General features: G+C 41.8%; 1 protein-coding gene and 1 gene segment (V, D, J or C); both read right to left on the bottom strand.

Annotated features, from left to right (window-relative positions):
• Positions 1-7224: 7224 nt before the first annotated feature.
• On the bottom strand, positions 7225-12092 carry LOC102418682. Its single transcript, XM_014460802.1, has 3 exons — positions 12039-12092; positions 11580-11917; positions 7225-7491 (listed from the first exon to the last, which is right to left on the bottom strand). The coding sequence occupies exons 1-3, from the start codon at positions 12085-12087 to the stop codon at positions 7225-7227; spliced, it is 654 nt and encodes a 217-aa protein (XP_014316288.1). The 5' UTR covers positions 12088-12092.
• Positions 12093-14151: 2059 nt separating this feature from the next.
• LOC111827187 lies at positions 14152-14643 on the bottom strand. The segment is given in 2 exon segments: positions 14152-14444; positions 14571-14643. Coding segments are annotated over 2 exon segments (342 nt in total).
• Positions 14644-19644: the final 5001 nt, after the last annotated feature.

Below are 19644 nucleotides of genomic sequence, written 5' to 3'. Positions count from 1 at the left end.
AAGTCCTGGTTTAGAGAATAAGGAGAAATTCTTGCTGTGGATACCAACATGACCTGGAAAAGTATTGGGGAGGTAATTAATCCTTGGTAGAATATAGGAAATTATTTTTGGACAAAGGGAAACATTTTTGTATTGGTGCTTACAGTTCTGATACTGTCTAAAAGGGAACACCCAAGATCTTGGGGATTTTCTGTGTCTAAAGCCTTAAAACTAGCCTCCCTTTGATATTTTGTGCTCCTTAGAATAAACCATCACAACCACACAGACTTTGAGGTCAGTTTTATTTAAAGTAGCAGGAACCACCCTATAGACATAGAAGGTAGCTATAGGTGGAGACTGTTGCATCGTACTCTAGGCTCAGATGTGTAGCATGGATTCAGGTCTGTGGGATGGATTCAAGTCCTCCTTTGCTTCAATTCAATTTGGATAAGTCTATACAGCTCTTGGTACTCTTCAATCTGAACTTTGGATTCTTTTGTCTATTTCTTTAAGATATTCTCTTAGTTCATATTTAGTGCTTAGCATATCAAACCATTGTCTTTTAATTATGATAATATGAAATAGTTTTTATGTGCTTACTATACAAACACTGTGTGAACCTTTCAAGGACCTTTTTAAAAAATTTTATTATCATAGATACTTATGGGGTTGCCCATTTTATAGATGCCAAAATGCGCTTTATAAAGGTGAAGTAACTTGCTCAAGGTCACACAGCCAGTCATTTGTAGAGATGAATGGTAGCATGGTAGTCTGACTCTAGAATCAGCCTGCTTAAACATAGAAATGTTGGCTGCCCTTCCTTTTATTTGATGCTCAGTACAGTCTCATGAGGTAGGCAGGAGGTATAGTTTTCTTCTTTTTACCAATGAGAAATCTAAAGCTCAGAGGTTGACTTCTTCAAGGTCACCTGATTAAGGAATAAACAGATGACACCTCTTTAAGCTAAATTCATTTTCATCATGTTGCCACATATTAGATTCTTTCAGACCTCCCAGTAGTCTGAGAAGTAGATTTTGGTCAGATTACAAATAACTAATTTCTTCCTTTTAATCCCCCCCCCCCCCAATTCAGTTATTTCTTCTAAGCTCATAATCAACAATCAACTCCTCCTTGGGCATCAGTCTTTTTTATCACGCTCCAAACAGATTGTCACATTCTGGGCTATCTTTTTTCCAATCTCCCAGCTCCTTTCTTCCTCCATTATTTTTCTAAACTATATCTTTTCCCTTTATCCAATAAAGACTATTTTCTTGAATATCTTTTTTTTAAATATATTTTATTGATTTTTTACAGAGAGAAAGGGAGAGGGATAGAGAGTTAGAAACATCGATGAGAGAGAAACATCGACCAGCTGCCTCCTGCACATCTCCTACTGGGGATGTGCCCGCAACCAACGTACATGCCCTTGACCGGAATCGAACCCGGGACCCCTCAGTCCGCAGGCCGACGCTCCATCCACTGAGCCAAACCGGTTTGGGCTATTTTCTTGAATATCTTATCCTGGAAGACACTGAATCTGGATAGTGGGGGAGCCCTCTGTGTGATCCAGAAAAATCCAAGAGTGAGAGAGACGTGGAGGCATAGACAGGTCATGGCTGGTTGGCTAATTGGAGTAGCCTCTGCTCCTCCCCTAACCCCATCCTATCCCCCACCTTGAAGCCAGGGAGCACAAACATGTTTTATGCCCAGAGGGAACTTTTGCATATTTTATACAGTATTCTTAGGCTTCTATGGAGGGGTGAATAGGGAAGTGGATTGAGATTATTTTTTAATGTAAATATAGATTGGTCTCTGTACTATAATGGTCTTTCTGTTCACATTTCAGTCACTCTTTGTCCCATCCTTGGACCTACTACAATTGCTTAAGTGACTCCCAAGGTTACTGGAGAATAAGCAGAAGAAATCAGGAGAGAGCCCAGGAGGACTACACATGTGGGCCATTGTTATTGTAGCAGCCATGACTTCTACCATGATACTCAGAGTTTAATGAGTAACATGTGTATTTATTTTCCAGTTCATATTATATCCAGATTGAGTCCCACAAGCCCAGCTTCGTGATAAGCCAATTGGGCTCCCTCCACTCATTTGGCTCATAAAACTCTAGACCAGTGGCTCTCAACCTTCTGGCCCTTTAAATACACTTCCTCATGTTGTGACTCAACCATAAAATTATTTTCATTGCTACTTCATAACTGTAATGTTGCTACTGTTATGAATCATAATGTAAATATCTGATATGCAGGATGGTCTTAGGCGACCCCTGTGAAAGGGTCGTTTGACCACCAAAGGGGTCACGACCCACAGGTTGAGAACTGCTGCTCTAGACTGTTTTTTCATTTGGAAGGCAGCCAACTGGTCCATCTACTTCCTATAGGCCAACCCATTCAGGAGTATATGCAAAAGGCTCTCAGGTCCAAAAGGGAGTGCTCTGTCCACACAGGCACCAACCAACACAGTTTCCCTTTGAAGACCCTCCACTTGAGGGCCACTGTGTTTGAGCAGGTTCTGGGCTTACGTATCTAGAACCCATAACATCTGTCTCTTTCCCAGCCTTGGAGACAGCAAAGGGCCTGGAACACGTTGTTGGGCCACCTTTGTATCCAGATATAAAGGTCAAAGCATCCGTTCCCTCCCTTTTAGAACAATCTAGTTCATTTTCTTATGGACTGACATTATCTACATTCAAATGCTTTTCTAGAGTTTTTCTCCAAGGATGTCCATACAGCTTGGCCAACTTTCCTCTATTTCTGAATTATAGTTCTCTACTAGTGTATTAGTTTGCTAAAGCTGCCATAACAAAATACCACAGAATGGGTGTCTCAAACAATGGAAATCTATTTTCTCACAGTTCTGGGAACTAGAAGTCCAAGATCAAGGTATTGGTAGGATTGTTTTCTCCTGAGGCCTCCCTCCTTGGTTTGCAGATGGCTACCTTCTCACAGTGTTCTCACATTACTTTTCCTCTGTGGGCACAACCCTAGTGTTCTCTCCAAGTATGTCCTAATCTCTTGTGATATGGACACCAGCCAGATTGGATTAGGGCCCACCCCAATGGTCGTGGTTTAACTTAATTAGCTCTTTCATGACCCTGTCGCCAAATACAGTCACATTCTAAAGTACTGGGAGTTAAGATTGCAACATAGGAATTTTGAAGGAGTACAACTTGTCCATAACACTCAGTAAATAGTTACTGAATTCCCGTGATGTTGCTGTGTTTTTTCTAAGCTATAAGAAAACAGCGATGCAGAAGATAGAAAAGGTGCTTGCTTTAGTGGCATTGATGTGTATTTGCGTGTACAGCAATGGAAGATGGGCAATAAATAAGAATATGTATATTATTTATATATAGCATATATATTTCTATCAGATAATGGTGATTAAGAAGAATTAAAATAGGATAAAGTGATAATCAATGTGAGTTACTGATGGTTGGGGCAACAGTGCTGTATTAGGTAAGGTGGCCAGGAAAGATATTTTTGGGGAGATGACATTTGAGTTGAAATATAAATAAGGAGGAGTCAGTCGTGTGACGGTGGGGAAAAGAGGATTTTGTTATTGCCTGCTGATCCTGTAAGAGAAATAAACCAAAACACACAACCATTGCTTTTAAATGAGATAACCCAGTCATCTAGCATATGATTTTTACCTTGCATTGGTTTTGACTTAAAACTGATATATAAAGGATGGTGAACCCTGCGTGAGTGGCTCAGTTGGTTGGATCATCATCCCATACACCAGAGGGTTGTGGGTTCGATTCCCAGTCAGGGCACATACGTAGGTTGCTGGTTTGATCCCCAGTTGGAGTGTGTACAGGAGGCAAATGATTGATGTTTCTCTCTCACATTGATGTCTCTCTCTCTCTCCTTTCCTCTCACTTTAAAAACCATTAGACGATTTTTAAAAAGGATTATAATTAATACATTAAAATATTATTATAGAAGTTGATATAAGGTATTTTTAATATAACATGGTGTTCATGAAATATTGATGTGTTAAGAGAATAAATTATAAAAGAGTATGTATGATATGATCTAACTTTGTTTAAATGCGTGATTTAAATTCTCATTTTAGCCCTGGCCGGTATGGCTCAGTTGGTTGAGTGTCATCCCATGTACAGAAAAGTTGCCAGTTAGATTCCTGGTCAAAACACATGCCAGGGTTACAGGCGATTGATGTTCCACTCTGACATCGATCTCTCTCTCTCTCTCTCTCTCTCTCTCTCTCTCTCTCTTTTTCTCCTTTCCTCTCTTTCTGAAACTCAATAAAAATATTTAAAAATTCTCATTTTAATAATCTTTGTATATCACAATACCATGCATTTATTTCACAATTAAAACAGCTAAAACTATTGTAATAATAATAAAATTTTCCCAGAAAGGGCAATAGCTAACCTCAGGAAAGGAATTGCTAAGGTACAATTTCTTGTATTCCAGTGAGAAATAAATTTAGGTAGTAACTACGTTGCATGTTTTATCTCTATGTGGCACAGTGTTATGTAGTTTATATGGGTAATTTCATCCCATTCTTATAGCAAACCCTCCTACCTCATTTTGTGGGTTTCATTATTATCGTCATTTTACACATGTGGAGATATATAAAGGAATTGTGTAACCCTTTCAAAGTTAGATCCAGTGATCAAGCAATAGAGCCAAATTTTAAACTCAGGTCTGTCTGATGCCAGAATTCAAGCTTCTAGCCAGTGTTTTAATGCTTCTTAGGAGAAACCTGTGCTGTCGTATAGAAAGGTGCTCACAGCCTGACTTATCTGTATGTGAATTTACCCACTTCTTGGGGAAATGGGAGCATGAGGCAGGAAGGGAAGCTGGTACTGGACCCACTAGATCCAATAGACTCATATGTGGATCCCAGAGGCCCACGAATTAGTATGTGTGGAAATTGGGCAAGACCCACTGGACCTTGTAATAAACTAGGAGTGAGATGGAAATCATTTTTTTAAAATATATTTTATTGATTTTTTACAGAGAGGAAGGGAGAGGGATAGTTAGAAACATCTATGAGAGAGAAATATCGATCAGCTGCCTCCTGCACACCCCCCCACTGGGGATGTGCCCCCAACCAAGGTACATGCCCTTGACCAGAATCGAACCTGGGACCTTTCAGTCTGCAGGCTGACGCTCTTTCCACTGAACCAAACAGGGTAGGGCTGGAAATCATTTCTGTATGAAGCCAGAATATAGGAAGGGCTACACGCTTAATGAAAGGACAAATGAACAAAATAATTCCACGGGCAGTTAACAAAAAGTATTATTTTTCCTGGTTTAGCTTTCGGTGGAGGATTTTAAAAAGTTTCCTCTAAATATTCATGGTGTTGTATTATCAGCCTTTTAGGGTTTGGGATAGACATTGTATGATCAAGAAGATACACACTGAGAATTATCAAACCAAATGACATCAGGTATATTGCATCCCAATTGCTTGCTAGAGGCAAAAATAAATATTTCCCAGAAAACCCATCATATTCCAGGATTGAAAATATTCCCAAAGATAAATTCATAATATCAAATTTTATGATGCACAAAAAAATTAAGTCACCCTGAGTGAAAACCAGCAGAATCCACAAACAAAAACACCAGATGCAAAAAGTCATCAGGAGTTGGCATTAACACGTAAAATTCTGAATAGATGCATAATAATCTTAAATAAATAACTTCAAAAAACACAAGGAGCAAGGTGCTTTCAAAAATGACTGCTCCTATGTGTAAAAGACCCAAGTAGAGTTCCTAGCAATGGAAATTTATATAATTTAAATTAAATAATCAATTGAAATTTTAAATGGCTTATTGAAGCTGAGCTGTGAATTAGTAAACTGGAGAGCAAGTCTAAAGAAATTACACACAATGTAGCACAGAGAAGCAAAAGGAGGGAAAATGGGAATGAATAGACTAGAATATGACAGAGTGAAAGTTGAACAAGGAGTAGGTCTACACTTCAGGCCATCTCTTCTTCTATAAAATTATGGGCTGAAGTTCCGGCCCTTCTGAGGATTACTTTTCACCACTACCATCAGAAACACACTGTATTAAACTGTAATGAGCGTTCTAGAACACAGTGCAAATTTATCCCATGAAGCCTTAGGTATGAATTGAGGGGTCAAGGTGTGTGAAATAGGAGTGGGTACTATGAGACTGAGACGTGCTCTTGAAATTAAATTGTCCCTTCTTCCAGCTATGCTTGAGTCTGGTCTTGGTTATAATTTTCCACGTATCACAGAAAACTTTGTGCTTGTCCAGCCTTCCAGTGTTGCTGATCAGATGACATCCAGTTCTGAATGTGGGATGAGGCATTCGGTCAAAAGCCAGGAGCAGTTTTTCAAAGGACAACAAGTTATTGGCAGGTGGAAAAAGTATGGCTTTACACCAAAACTCTTTGCATCAGCCTTGAGGAATGCCAAGGGCTTCACAGAGCATCCCAATTGGCCTCAGGTACTTTGAGAACAACTGAGCCTGCTTGGTCTCTGGCCCAGGTGGCAGGGCCGCTTTCATCCCAACCTTGTTTCTGCTACACAACACTCTTGTGCCCACCCAGGGCCAGCCTTACAGATGATATAGTAATGGACCCAAGCAGCACACCCAACTGCAGTATATGTTAATTCCAAAGTCCATAGAGGCCCATGAAATACTGCACTTCTTTCTGCATAGTAGATGGTAATAAGACTTATCTCTCATATTAGAGGGAATATTCTGACATGTCCCACACATCTGGACTACGTATAAGCTCACCAATGTGGCAGGTCCCTGAACTTTTGCAGATTATACATTCTTCTGGCCTGCATATGTCATATACTGAGGCATCTAGAGTGCTTTATAATTTCTATTCACAAAGAACAATCAGCATAATACCATGAGTGCAATGGGCCAGTATGCTATTAAGATGATTAAGGGCCTTCTGAACTATATTGATAGAGAAGAGGCTAAATATAGCATTGAGAAGAAATAGTTCAAGAGTATTTCTGAACTTGTCACTTGAAGGCAAACTATATTTGATTGTCTTTACTGAGCATTTCTAAGCACTCTTCTGGAGGATTTTATCTTCAGGCTCCCAGTAGCCACCTTTCATGTCTGTGGATAGGCCCTCCAGCTAGTCCCACACATTTTCTCTCCATCTCAGTCTACACATTCATACTCATACCTACCCACAAACACACAAACATCTGTCTCTGCCTGGAAGCTGTGGTTTCCTCCCTCCAGCTTGCCTCGACAGAGCTCATCTGGATGAGAACTGGGGAGGAGGGAGATGGGCAGAAGGAAGCTGAAGTTCTTGCTCAGATCTCTGATCTGTGCCCGGCACTGTGTCTCCAGCGCTGCAGAAGTAAAAGCTGCTGTCTTCGGGGTTCACACTGTTCACAGTCAGAATGGAGAACGTTAGGTTTGGGCGGCGGATGGAAAACTTGTCCTTGGTAAATCCACTTTCATAAGTGGCCTCAGAGCCCTGATTTGCCGTTGCAATCAGTGTCAAGCTCTGTCCAGGAAGCTGTCGGTACCAGAACATTAGGGCAACTTGGCTATAAACCTGACACTGGATTGTCACCGAGGTTCCACGTTGACAGATGTCCCTGAGTGGCTTTTGAGAGAGGAGAGCACCAAACACAGAGCCTGGTTGCAGGGAGATAGAGAAAGCCATGAGCGCTGACCAGCTTGTCCCCAGGAAGGAAGCTCTTTTTACTATTTGATCCAATGTCACCTTGGCTCCCAAAGAACCCTGTGGCACTGCCTCCATTTTGTTCTGCCAACTATTATTCTGTCATATTCTATAATCCAACATCTTCCCTCTCCTCCTTCCCCCCATTCTCTGACTGGTGGCCTCAGACCCTCTACTCCTCTATTCAACATTAATATTAATCCCAGACTTCCCCACCCAATAAGGCTCGTACCTTGTCTTAGGAGAAGTAGTAGGAAAGTGAGCATCTTTAGGTGATATCCTCTCCTCTTACATAAGAAAAGACACTGAGAAGTCAAACTCAAGGTCATCTTTCCTCACCACTGTGTAGTTCCTTTCCTGTAAATAGGAAGTTGAGTTTCTGCAAAATGTGGAGAAAATTAGTCTGCCCCTAGTGGAACTGTGTAACTCTTCACTCACAAGGTATCCCAGTATGTAACTGCCATCATCCACTATGTGTCACCACCTCTCCATCCATCATTATTCAGTGCCATGTATGTGCTTCCCTTTGGGTATAAGCAAAAATGGGATGCAGCACTGACTTCAAATAACTAAAGGAAAACTTTAGAATATGAGGGAATCTTATAACTCAGAATTTCAACTGTCTGTTGAGTCTTCATTGTCCCAAACCATCCCCATTATTCCTCCCTCAACCCATACTCTAGTAAACTGGCCTCTACTCCTGTTTTCCTCCCTCCAAATAAAATACTTTATTGTTCATAAAAGTTGAGCTAGTATTTTTCTGCACTTACTCCATGCTTTACATGTATGATTTCAGCCTATAAATTAGGCTACTTAGGCACTATCATCCCATTTTTACAGATGAGGAAAACATAAAGATCTTAAATAACCTACCCAAGTTCACATAATCCAAGAGTAAGTGACACAGGCAAGACTCAAGTCCATGTCTATGTGACCTCAAAACCCAATGTGAATATCAATACTGTCAAGGATGGTCTCACTTTGCAGTTGTCTGAACTTAATAAAATCTGGTGAATGAATGAGAATGACAGGCCAAACACCATAAAGGAAACAAGGACCTTTAGAAACAAATTCTTGTAAAACTAACCTACCTTATATCTTTGATTCAGAAAGTCCAGCTAATTATACAGCAGTTCTCAACCTGTGGGTCACGACACCTTTGGGGGTCGAACGACCCTTTCACAGGGGTTGCCTAAATAGTTCCTGCATATCAGATATTTACATTATGATTCAAACAGTAGCAAAATTACAAATATGAAGTAGCAACGAAAATAATTTTATGGTTGGGGGTCACCACAACATGAAGAACTGTATTAAAGGGTCGCAGCATTAGGAAGGTTGAGAACCACTGAATAAGATGCACTCTTAAAAACATAATGGCTCTTTTTGGTTGGTGTTAATATTACATTAGAAATGAATATAGATTACAGGATTTACTCATATTTTGGAAATATAAAACTCAAAAACAATTTACCTTATGATCAAGGAAATGCAGCATGTTAGAGATAATAATATTTCAGTAAGCCTTTCTGCTATGGCGTGTTTGTGTGTGTGTGTGTGTGTGTGTGTGTGTGTGTGTGTGTGTGTGTGTTTGCAGCCTGTACATCTATGGGCAGTGCCAGAGGCAGTGAGTGATGTAAGATAAACCCTGCTAAGTAGTATGCTGATGAAAGATATAGAATACTCCATTTTTTTCTCGACATCTAGGGATACATTTTAAAAATTTAGACAAATATGTCAAAATGTCTACCAAAATAACCCAAGATCTTTTTCTAGTTCATTCATCCTAAATCCTGAAAATTACCAAGTGACTCTTAGTCTTTAAAAAATTCCAAATCTTTCCCTCTCAGTGGTATTCTTTCTTTTATAAAACAATAGCAAAGACATTCTTTTCTCTTTTCATTATCTTCAAACAGCACTTGTGTCTTTAGACTTTACTTTCAGAGGTGTCATGGTTACCGTTATCATATAATTTTAATGTATTTATTTATTGAATTAATACATGCACATGGTTAAAATTTCAAAAAACACAAAACTGAGCAAGAAGTAAGGTACCTTACCCAGAAGCAACTGGTCAATTAGCTTGTTGTATCTGTTACTAGACATATTCTTGACTTATTCAAGTTTATAAGTATCTGATTGGTCTTCCTATACCTTGCTGCTTATTTTATTAACAATGTATTATTAGCAATACATTGAAAAGTTTAGTTTATATCAGAACATACATATTTGCCTCATTATTATTTCCCATTTTATTATGAGAATTTTAAAACCTCGATAGAAGTTGAAAGTTTTATATTGAACATTCATGTGCCCACCACTTAGATTCTACCACATTGATAAAGCTACTTTTTGCTTTATCATAAAACTATCCATCTACCCATGTACATTTTCGATACATTTAAAAGTTAATTAAAGGCATAGTTCACTTTTATTTTATTTTTATTTTTTTAAAATTTTTTTTTATTGCTTAAAGCATTACAAAGGGTATTACATATGTGTCCTTTTTTTCCCCCAGCCCTTGACAATACCCTGGCTTCCCCTACCCCCCAGTGTCTTATGTCCATTGGTTATGCTCATATGGATGCATACCAAGTCTTCAGGTGATCTCTAACTCCTCTCCCTCCTGTCCCCCAACCCTCCCCGGCCTTCCCGCTGCAGTTTGACAATCTGTGTGAGGCAGCTCTGCTCTGTATAATTAAAGGCATAGTTCACTTTTAAACACTTAAGCATGCATATAATTAACTAGTGTTCAATATTTATTTATGATTCTTTTTAAGGTAAATTTGCATACAGTAAAAGACACAACTCTTAAGTACCATTAAATAAGTTTTGATGAATGCACACACCTGTGAACTCTACCAAGCTTTTTAATACTCTTTTTTGAAGTTACATTCTTTTGCTATGTTTATTTTTTCACTGAATTTCTTGGGGTGACATTAGTTTGCAAAACTGTACAGGTTTTAAGTGTATAACTCAACAAAACAACATCTGCACACTGCATCGTGTATCCATCACTGTAAGCAAAGTATTTCTCTTGTATTCCCAAAGGACTCAATTACTATTTACAGACAGGATAGATGTTTCATTCTTTAAAATGCACAGATATGCCCGGCTGGCGTGGCTCAGTGGTTGAGTGTCGACCTATAAACCAGAAGGTCATGGTTTGGCTCAATTCCCTTTGAGGGTTGTGCAGGAGGTAGCAGATGGATGACTCTCTCATCATTGATGTTTTTACCTCTCCCTTCCTCTCTGAAATCAATTAAATATATTTTTAAAATACACACATACTTTTCCAGATGATCATGTGTACAGATGTAACCTAATTTTTATAACCTCTGCATCATAATTTATTCCTTACCTGTTTCTAGTAAAACATTAGTGACCACTTAGAGATAGTGGAGAAAGATTGCTTTTTATTAGAGTTGTTCTAATTTTAGATTGAATGAATAGAATTCAAATTCCACATGTTTTCTCTTAAGTCAATATAGGGAGAATAAAATTTATCTGAAGAAGGAGTTTAGCTTGTGTGATGCCCCCTAGTGAAACATTGATTAAGAGCAAAGACATGGAGCAAAGTGTCAAATGACAGTAAGAGGGACAAGAATAAGACAGGGGGAGAAAAATTGGTTAAAAAAAATGATAGAACAGAGCTTCTTCCATGTAAATATGTGTGAGGATGTTTCCTCCTGACTGGGGTAGAGTCTCATGAATTTAGGCTGGGGATAATATACAAGTCTGGGCAGACTAACTTTGGAATGGCCCCTAATTCAGAAATGATGGTGCATGGGGCATAAAAAATATCCTGTGCTTTCCAGGCCAAATTGTACGTCCATGGGCTTGGTTCCACTGAGTGGCCACCTTTGTTCAAAGTAGCCGATGTAACTCAGCCCTGAGTTAGGGTCACTTCCCTCTGGCACCTGCCTTTTTTGTGCAGAGAGGATGTGGTTGTGCAGCGCTGTGGATATACTGCTGGCACAGAGGTACACAGATGTCTGGTTGGTGCTGGCAGACCCCAGGATCAGGGAGAAGCCCTCCTTCTTCTTCCTAGAGACACTGTACCCATCGGGGAAATCTCCTTTCTCATAAATGTCAACCCCATATGAGAAGTGGAGCAGCTGCAGCCCCAGAGCTGGGTCTTGTCGATACCAGAACATGTTTTCATGGTCCATATCCTGTAAACATTCCATCAAAACTTTCTCTCCCTTTCTTTTGATCAGATATCTTGGGACTTGGGTTACTTCTGCATCCATGAGACCTGTGAAAGGAGGATAAAGGAGGTAAAAGGAGGTCATCAAGAAGCTTGATGAGGGAAAAGTCTTGTATCCAGGGCCTAGAAATAATAAGTTAGGAGTTCACCACCAACTTCCCAGACTCACCTACTCCCAGGAAACAAAAGGCCACACCACAGAGGAGCCTGAGTCCCATGGCAGGTTTGAGACACAAATGTATTTTCTCTGAGGCCAAGGTTACAGGCTGATCATCTCTGATGTCATTGTCCCTGCCCACACTCATGATCCCTCAGCAATCCTCAGATTCTAAAAGAATTTACTAGTAGAGGGGCTAGAGTGAAAGCCACCCCTTTTCCTCATGGGAGTGTCAGTGTGTATGTGTGTGTGTGTGTGTGTGTGTGTGTGTGTGAGTGTGTGTGTAGATAAAAACATAGCAAGCCTGAGACAGCTATCTTAGAAGGACCTGCTTACAGGGTAGGCTCTGGGATTGCCTCTGGGTATCTGGGTTTCAGTAGTGTCCCCTCTGTTTAGTTCATTGTGTCTAGGCTGCTGGCACAATGTGGTTTATGTTGAACACCCACTTTGCTTCCTTGAGTCTGGAATTTTGGAATGTGCCAGGGAGAAGGTGCCTGTGTGATCACCTGTGTTAGTTTGCTAATGCTTCCACAGTGGGTGACAAAAACCAGAAATTTGTTTTGCTCACTATTCTGAAGGCTAGAAGTCCAAGATCAAGGCGTCAACCAGATTGGTTTCTTCAGAGGAACCAATCGGCTTATAGCAGGCCATCTTCTCCCCTTGTTGCCACATGATCTTCCTTCTGTGTGTGACTGGCTCCTAATTTTCTTTTCTTTTTTTATATAACACCAGGCATATTGGGAAAGGACCCACTCCAATGACTTCATTAACATAAATTACTTCTCTAAAGACTTTATGTCCAAATACAGTCATGTCCTGAGATACTGGGGCATAGAACTTCAACATATGAATTTTGAGTGGATGCAATTCAGTCCATAAAACCAGCCACCAAAAATATCTGGGTGCTGGAGAAACCAAGATGGCAGCATAGGTAAATACTTGAAATTGCTGCCTTGCACAACCACTTCAAAAATACAACTAAAAGACAAAACAGACATCATCCAGAACCACGGAAGGTTCAGGCTGTCATACAAACACCCAGCAGAGGAACTAACCAAACTACTCAGGAATTCAGGGACATTTTCCTGGAGGAAATGACTTCTCAATTCATATGCAGAAGAATTGTTATTAGTAGATATTCAGGTAAAGAGGAAGAGGAAGGTGCTCCAGGTAAGATGAACACTATAGGTGATGAGCCAGGAGTGAGTCAGCATAGGACATAGGTGGTCACCCGAGAGATGTGGAAACATCTGGTAGAAAGGAAGGCAGTTGCAATAACTGTAGAAAGAGGAAGTTCACGTTAGGATGGTAGGCAGGTATGCAAACACCACATCATTAGAAGGAGCTGAGAGGCTTGTGAAGTAACATAAGCATGAGTCTTTAGCTGGTAAATGGGTTTTAAGCTCAAGAGAGTGAGTAGTTTGTTTGTTGGACCAGGTAGCAAATTAGAAATGAGGGTGACTATTTGAAATGTGGTTAAGGAATCCAGGTGAGAGATGAGGTTTGCTGGACCATGATGTTATCAGCGAGGTTAGAAAAAATAGTAAAATTTGCAAAGAATTTAATACTTGGAAATGTGGAGGGAGTGGCCACGGATGAGGTGTGGAAGGAGAGGACATCTCTGGCTCAGGCATTTTGGTGGACAGCAAGACACTTTGCTGAGATGTCATATTTAACAAAAGACTCAGAACATGCTATTTTCCTGGTGACAAAACATCTAGGAATAGGATCCATGATGTGGGACAACATTTTGTCAAGTGATTGGATTGGTATGGACTGTTCTTTGGGCAACAGTGAAGGTCAGTAAGGAGAAAAGATGGCAGAGTATGTAAGAATCCTTGTCTAGGAAAGGAATGCCTTACCCCAGCTCTAGCCCAAGCACAGTTAGCTTGTCCTGCCTGACCTTTGACAAACTTATTGGTACAACAAGTGAGAGCAGGACACACTGCAGAGGGTCTGCATCACTCAGAGCCCCAGAAGCTGGGGACTTGGGAGGGACTTCTATGGGCACTGATGGTGGGGGAAGGTTTTCCTCCTGCTTGGGTGGGGCCTCCCGAGGGAGGAGCCTCCTTGCTCTGTGGCTGCCCTTTTTGTGTGGAGAGCAGCTGGCCATGCAGTGCTGTGGTTACCTGCTGGCACAGAGATACAGAGAGGTCTGGCTGATGTTGGCTGACTCCAGGGTCAAAGGGAAATTCCCCTTCTCTGTTCGAGACACCGTGTACCCCTCAGAAACCTCTCCCTTTTCAAAATGATCAACATTAATTGAATAATAGATCAGCTTTAGACCCAGCCCTGGGTCTTGTCGATACCAGTACATCGCGTCATGGTTCATATTCTGAGAACAAGTCACTGTCAACTTCTTTTTGGTCTCTGTGATGAGGTGTCTTGGGGTCTGGGTCACTTCGGCTTCTGTGGGACCTGTGAGGAGAGGAAACAGAGCTAGAGGTAGCCGAGGAGGGTGCCTGTGCTGTTGCCTCTAGGAAGGGACTCCAGCTAAGACCTGCAAGCTTTGGCCAAGGGTTGCCCAGGTGTTCTGGGACTCACCTGCTCCCAGGAGACAAAGCATGACACAGCCCAGGAGCTGAGGGCCCATGGCAGCGTCACATTGGTGTCTGCCAGCTCTGGGGGCTCTGGTTGGTTTCTAAAATGTCTGCATCTGGCCCTCATTTTTGGGAGAGAAGCCACTCCCCTTTTCTCAGAGCTTTGACATTTAACACAGGCAACCAATACAAGCCAACGTGGGAGGGCAAGCTTGTGGTCACTGTCATTGTCCCTGCTCTGCTTTGAGGCTGCTTGTTTCTAAGCATTTGACAATGTCTTTTTATCTGTATGCTTTTGTCAGGCTTGGCAAGTCCTTTCTGTATTGTGCAACTTTATAATGAAAATTGGTATAACATATTGAGTATCACTTAGAAATGTGACTACAGGAGACTTATGCTATTATCAAAGCTGTACTTTTATATGTAGAAATCCTCATTTCTATTCTGCAGAAAAAACTTCCAAGTGTCTTCCCATCTTTGTCTATCCACTAGTATATATATATATATATAGCAATTACCTTTAAAAAGAGTCTCATGTGTAGAAACAGAGAAATCCACACCATGGATTAATTTATTGGTCTGTATCCTGTTCAAAATCCTGGACACAGGGCTCTATCCTCTTCAGCAGATTCGACTTGGTCATAAGTGCTAACAGCTGCTTTCCTCAAGTCGGAGTTTAGGGAATCTTTCTTCCTTTTCCTCTTCTCTCTCCTTCTCTTGAAGGGGCTGGTGAAAGGCAGAGTTGATGTCTGCCTTCTTCGGGAACCTCACATTTATGCAGCACACTCAGTTCCCCTGTATGCTCTTGGCACCGGCTTTGCTTCGCTGCCTTCTCCCCATGTGGCTCCACGTGGAAGGTCCCTGTCCCTGGATGCTGTGTTGCAGCCAGACTACTCTGGATCCAAGTCATGGGGACGCTGCCTGAGGCCGAGGGTGTCACAGCTTCTTTTCTGATGTCCTCCAGCAGCTGCACATATCGCTCCCTTTCTCCTCACTAAGTCCTCCTACATTGAGGTGACTTTCCTGGTGTTGCCCAGAATATCTTCCCTCTTGAACAGCTTTGAGATTTTCTTGTGCTTTGTTGGAATCAAAGTATTCTTGTTGGGGAGGAAGAAGACAGAGAAGGAGACTGTCCCATCCCTCCTAATTGCTTCCAACCACAGCTACAGCTTCCCAGGGACTTTCCGTATTTTGCCAAATCATCATCTTCAAGGAAAATCTTGGCCTTCATCCCAGCTTGGGGGCTGCCCTCAAATCTCAGAGCTACATTCTTGCCCCCAACAGTTCCTTGTCCATGCCAGTAAGGGAAATGGCTGCTCTCAAGGTATTAACTCCGCTCTAAGAAGGAACATTCTCTCTTTATATCGCTGTACCATTTCTTTCTGGAAAACACTGGCAAATGAGCTCGGTTTAGCCTCCATCCTGGGTGTTAGTGTTGTCCTGGCAAGTCCTCCTATCCCAGCATCAAATTTTAGCAGAGCTACTTTGAACTCTGTATCTGCTCTATGTAATGGAATCACCTCCCTAAGTGGGGTTAATGCCAGAATGCCTCCTTGCTGGTGAATGCATTGTTCCTCATTACAATTTGGATCACATCCCTGAGGGTTTTTCCTTTGTCTGCATCAACTTTCAATAGGTATTTTGTCACTGAGAACAGATTAGTCTGTCACTTCCCTCGGCTCCATAGACACCAATTAGTGACTGTGTAGAGTCTAAAATTGTCATACTTAAAACTGACATGTTTTGTGCATTACCTGGATTTAACTCCTTAAAAAGAAATTCACCAGAGTCTCTACTTGGTCTGACATTATTCTAAAAACTGAGGATTTACTAGTAATTGCCTCTCTAATTCATTCTTTTTTCCTAGGTTCTCTGTGTCCAGCAAATGTATTAATCATCCTTCATTCCCCACTTGTGATGGGTACCCATTGGGTGTCCTGGCCCCTCGTTAGAGAATGCCTCTCTTTGAAACCCTTGATCCATAAGGTCAAAGTGGCAGGTCCCAAGCTGCCATGTTGTTCAAAATAACCCACCCTCTTGGCTAAAAGTGAGTTTTCCAAGAGCATGTTCTTCAGTAAACAGGATCTTTTTTGTTTTGTTTTGTTTTCTAGATTTCTAATCTAGCATGAAAGGAAGTCATGTTGGTCCTTCTCAATGTGGCCGAAGGGCTGACGTCTGAATCTATGATCTTCTACCCACTAGGAGATCTAAGAAAGGGAGAAGACTATTAATAACAAGGAAGAGTATGGGGCCAACAGGGTGGGAAAGCCAGTGTGTTGTCAAATTAGCCTTGTGATGATTCTAGGACTTCCTTCCAGTTTGTTCTTGAGAAATTTCTATGTTCTTGTTTTGGTTCCATGAGATACATATTTAGCCTTGCAACAAATTCCCCTTTGGCATAAGCTGGCTCTAGTTAGCTTTTGTTATTTCCTTTCAACCTAATATACCACCAGCTTCCTGAGCTGGGCCCAGCATGAGTTTGTGGACTAAGGTTCGCTAATATTTAACACTGTGTGTTCACTGCTGGCACAAAGATACATTGATGAGTCCTGCAGCTCTGTACCGTGGATCTCCAGGATACGGACTGAGTTCTGGGGACACTCAGCTGAAAATCTCCCCTTGGGCATCTCTGCTTCAAGGACGTTTTTGTACTGAAAGGAAACCAAGAACTTGAACTCTTTCTTCAGGATCTGTTGATACCAGAAAACATAATCGTGCCCCTTTTTGGGGACATAATACATGTTCACATCCTGTCCTTTCCCTTTGATCAGGTGTACTGGAGTCTGGATGACTTCTGCAACAATGAAGCCTGTGAAGAAAGCAGACAGAAATTGGAGACTTAGCCCGTGAGGGACTCTGATGACATGGACGGAGGCTTAGAACAGGGAGCTGACAATTTCAGAACAGGGACTGACCTGCACACAGGAGACAAAGGACCATGGAGCGCATGGCAGAATGAGGACACGAACAGAGTCAGGTGTCTTCCTCTTAGGCTTTCTCGTCCTCCGTAAGCAGCTACTCTGTGACGTGATCACTTCATAGAACCTAATAGTCTTTGTATGAAGATACCAGGAACAGGATCTGCTCCTACTAGATCCATATCTCTGGATCCAGTTCCCCCCTCCCCGCCCCTCCCCTCTCCCGCCAAGCACCCACCCAGAGAGAGCAGGGAAGCACTCTCAGAGAAATGGGCCACTGTCCCTGCCCCTCACTCTGGAGCTGGGGTGCAGAGTTCTGTCCGTGGAGAGAGGCAGGCCACAGGAGTGCTTGATTTGGACTTAAGGACCTGCCAGGACTTACTGACCTTTTCTTACGATTATACTGCAACCTATGTCCTCCTTTTCTTCCTTCATTGCTCCATTCTTTTTTTTTATTTTTAATTATGTTTTTATTGATTTCAGAGAAGAAGGGAGAAGGAGAGAGACATAGAAACATCAGTGATGAGAGAGAATCATTGATCGGCTACGTCCTGCATGCCCCCTACTGGGGATCGAGCCCACAATCTGGGCCATGCCCTGACCAGGAATTGAATCATAACTTCCTGGTTCATAGGTCGGTGCTCTATCACTGAGCCACACCAGCCAAGCCTTGTTTTTTTTTCCTCCCTTTCTCCTTCCATCTCTCCTCATGAGGGTCAGATTTGCATCTTGGTCTGATGATTCTCTCTGCCTCCTCAGCTTCCTTCCCATTTTCTCTCACAGGCATTTTCTAACCCAGGCTTGGCATCTAATTCTTGGAGGACCTTAGTTAATGCATATAGAGCAAACTCTAGGAATTTTAATGTATCTGTAATTTTAATATATCTTACAAGGCCCCACTTCTAGCTTTTGATATGAGTCCTATCTGTGCCACTTAAATAGTTCATAGATTTACATCAGGCAAAATAGTTAGACGTGTTATGAATAATGCATGCCCCAGGCAATACATGTCTCTCAATCTGGAACAAGTTCTCAGCAGTTCTAATTCTCCTTACTTGATAAGAAACCTGTGAGATGGTCTCCACATGCCTACGAGGGCACATTCTTCTCCTTAGGGAGAGGATTCACGGGAGGGGTCTACTTCTTGTCTGGGCCTGCTCTTTAACATATTGCTAAGTCTCCAACTTAGATTAAAAAACAACAACAATAACTATGTCACTATTTTTCTACTGAAGAGAACAGAATGGGTGATTAAAGTGATTCTGGGAAAACACCACAAACTGAATGTCAGGTGAGGATAACCACCTTTCCACTCTTGGTTTAACTGTCAATGGTTTTTGTAGGTTTTAGGCCCAGCTTTCCAACTGCAAAGGAGATAATGACAGCCATAAACCCCACTTCCTATTGCTGGTGCATGTGTGTGTGTGTGTGTGTGTGTGTGTGTATGGAAGGGGGGTGTCTAGAGAGGGCTCTTGGATCTGGAAACAGGTTTATGACCAGAGAGAAGGTAACACTCTAGCTCTGTGTACTTGCTGCTGGCACAGAGATACACTGCGGAGTCCCCCAAGCCTGGTGAGTGGATACCCAGAGAACTGAAGGAAGTATTAGGCCGGCTGGGTTGGAAGTTGTCCGAGGTGTCTGTTTCATTGTTAAAATCCTGATCATAGTAGTAGAACAGCAGCTTTGGGGCTTGGCTCAGCTTCTGTTGGTACCAGTACATGACATCATGATTTAGGTCCTGAGAGCAACTCAGGGTCACTGGTTTTCCCATCCTGGTAACCTGGTATCTTGGGTTCTGGGTGACTATGGCACCCATGTAACCTGCAGAAAAAGAAGAAACATGTGGAGACAAGAGGGAAACTCATGTTGCTGCCATAAAAGAAAGGCACAAAACTGAGGACATCATAGCTTTAATAAAAACTGTGCTTCTGACCAGGACTCACCTACTCCAAGGAGACAAAGGGCCACACAGTGGAGAAACCTGGGACTCATAGCAGGGCCAGAACAGGAATGGGGCATCTGTCTGATCCACACTCTGATCTTATGGTTGAGAGGTGGGAGCTCTGAGAGTCCATGGTCTCTGATAGGTCTTTCTATCTGTGATGGCAGTGCTGATGTTGACGTTACCAAGGAAGGGTCCCTTCTTATGATATTATGCAC

Source organism: Myotis lucifugus, unplaced genomic scaffold (genome assembly GCF_000147115.1).
Source record: "Myotis lucifugus unplaced genomic scaffold, Myoluc2.0 scaffold_141, whole genome shotgun sequence".
Classification (NCBI taxonomy): Eukaryota; Metazoa; Chordata; class Mammalia; order Chiroptera; family Vespertilionidae; genus Myotis; species Myotis lucifugus.
The sequence above is the reverse complement of the archived record's forward strand: the minus strand, read 5'-3'. Positions and strand labels throughout refer to the sequence as shown.

Coding starts and splice junctions, on each gene's coding strand:
- LOC102418682 (XM_014460802.1), bottom strand. CDS start 12,087: ATGGGACTCAGGCTCCTCTGTGGTGTGGCCTTTTGTTTCCTGGGAGTA. Junction 11,918..12,038: donor CTTTTGTTTCCTGGGAGTAG/GTGAGTCTGGGA, acceptor CTCCTTTCACAG/GTCTCATGGATGCAGAAGTA. Junction 7,492..11,579: donor TCTCTGCACAAAAAAGGCAG/GTGCCAGAGGGA, acceptor TGGTACCGACAG/CTTCCTGGACAGAGCTTGAC.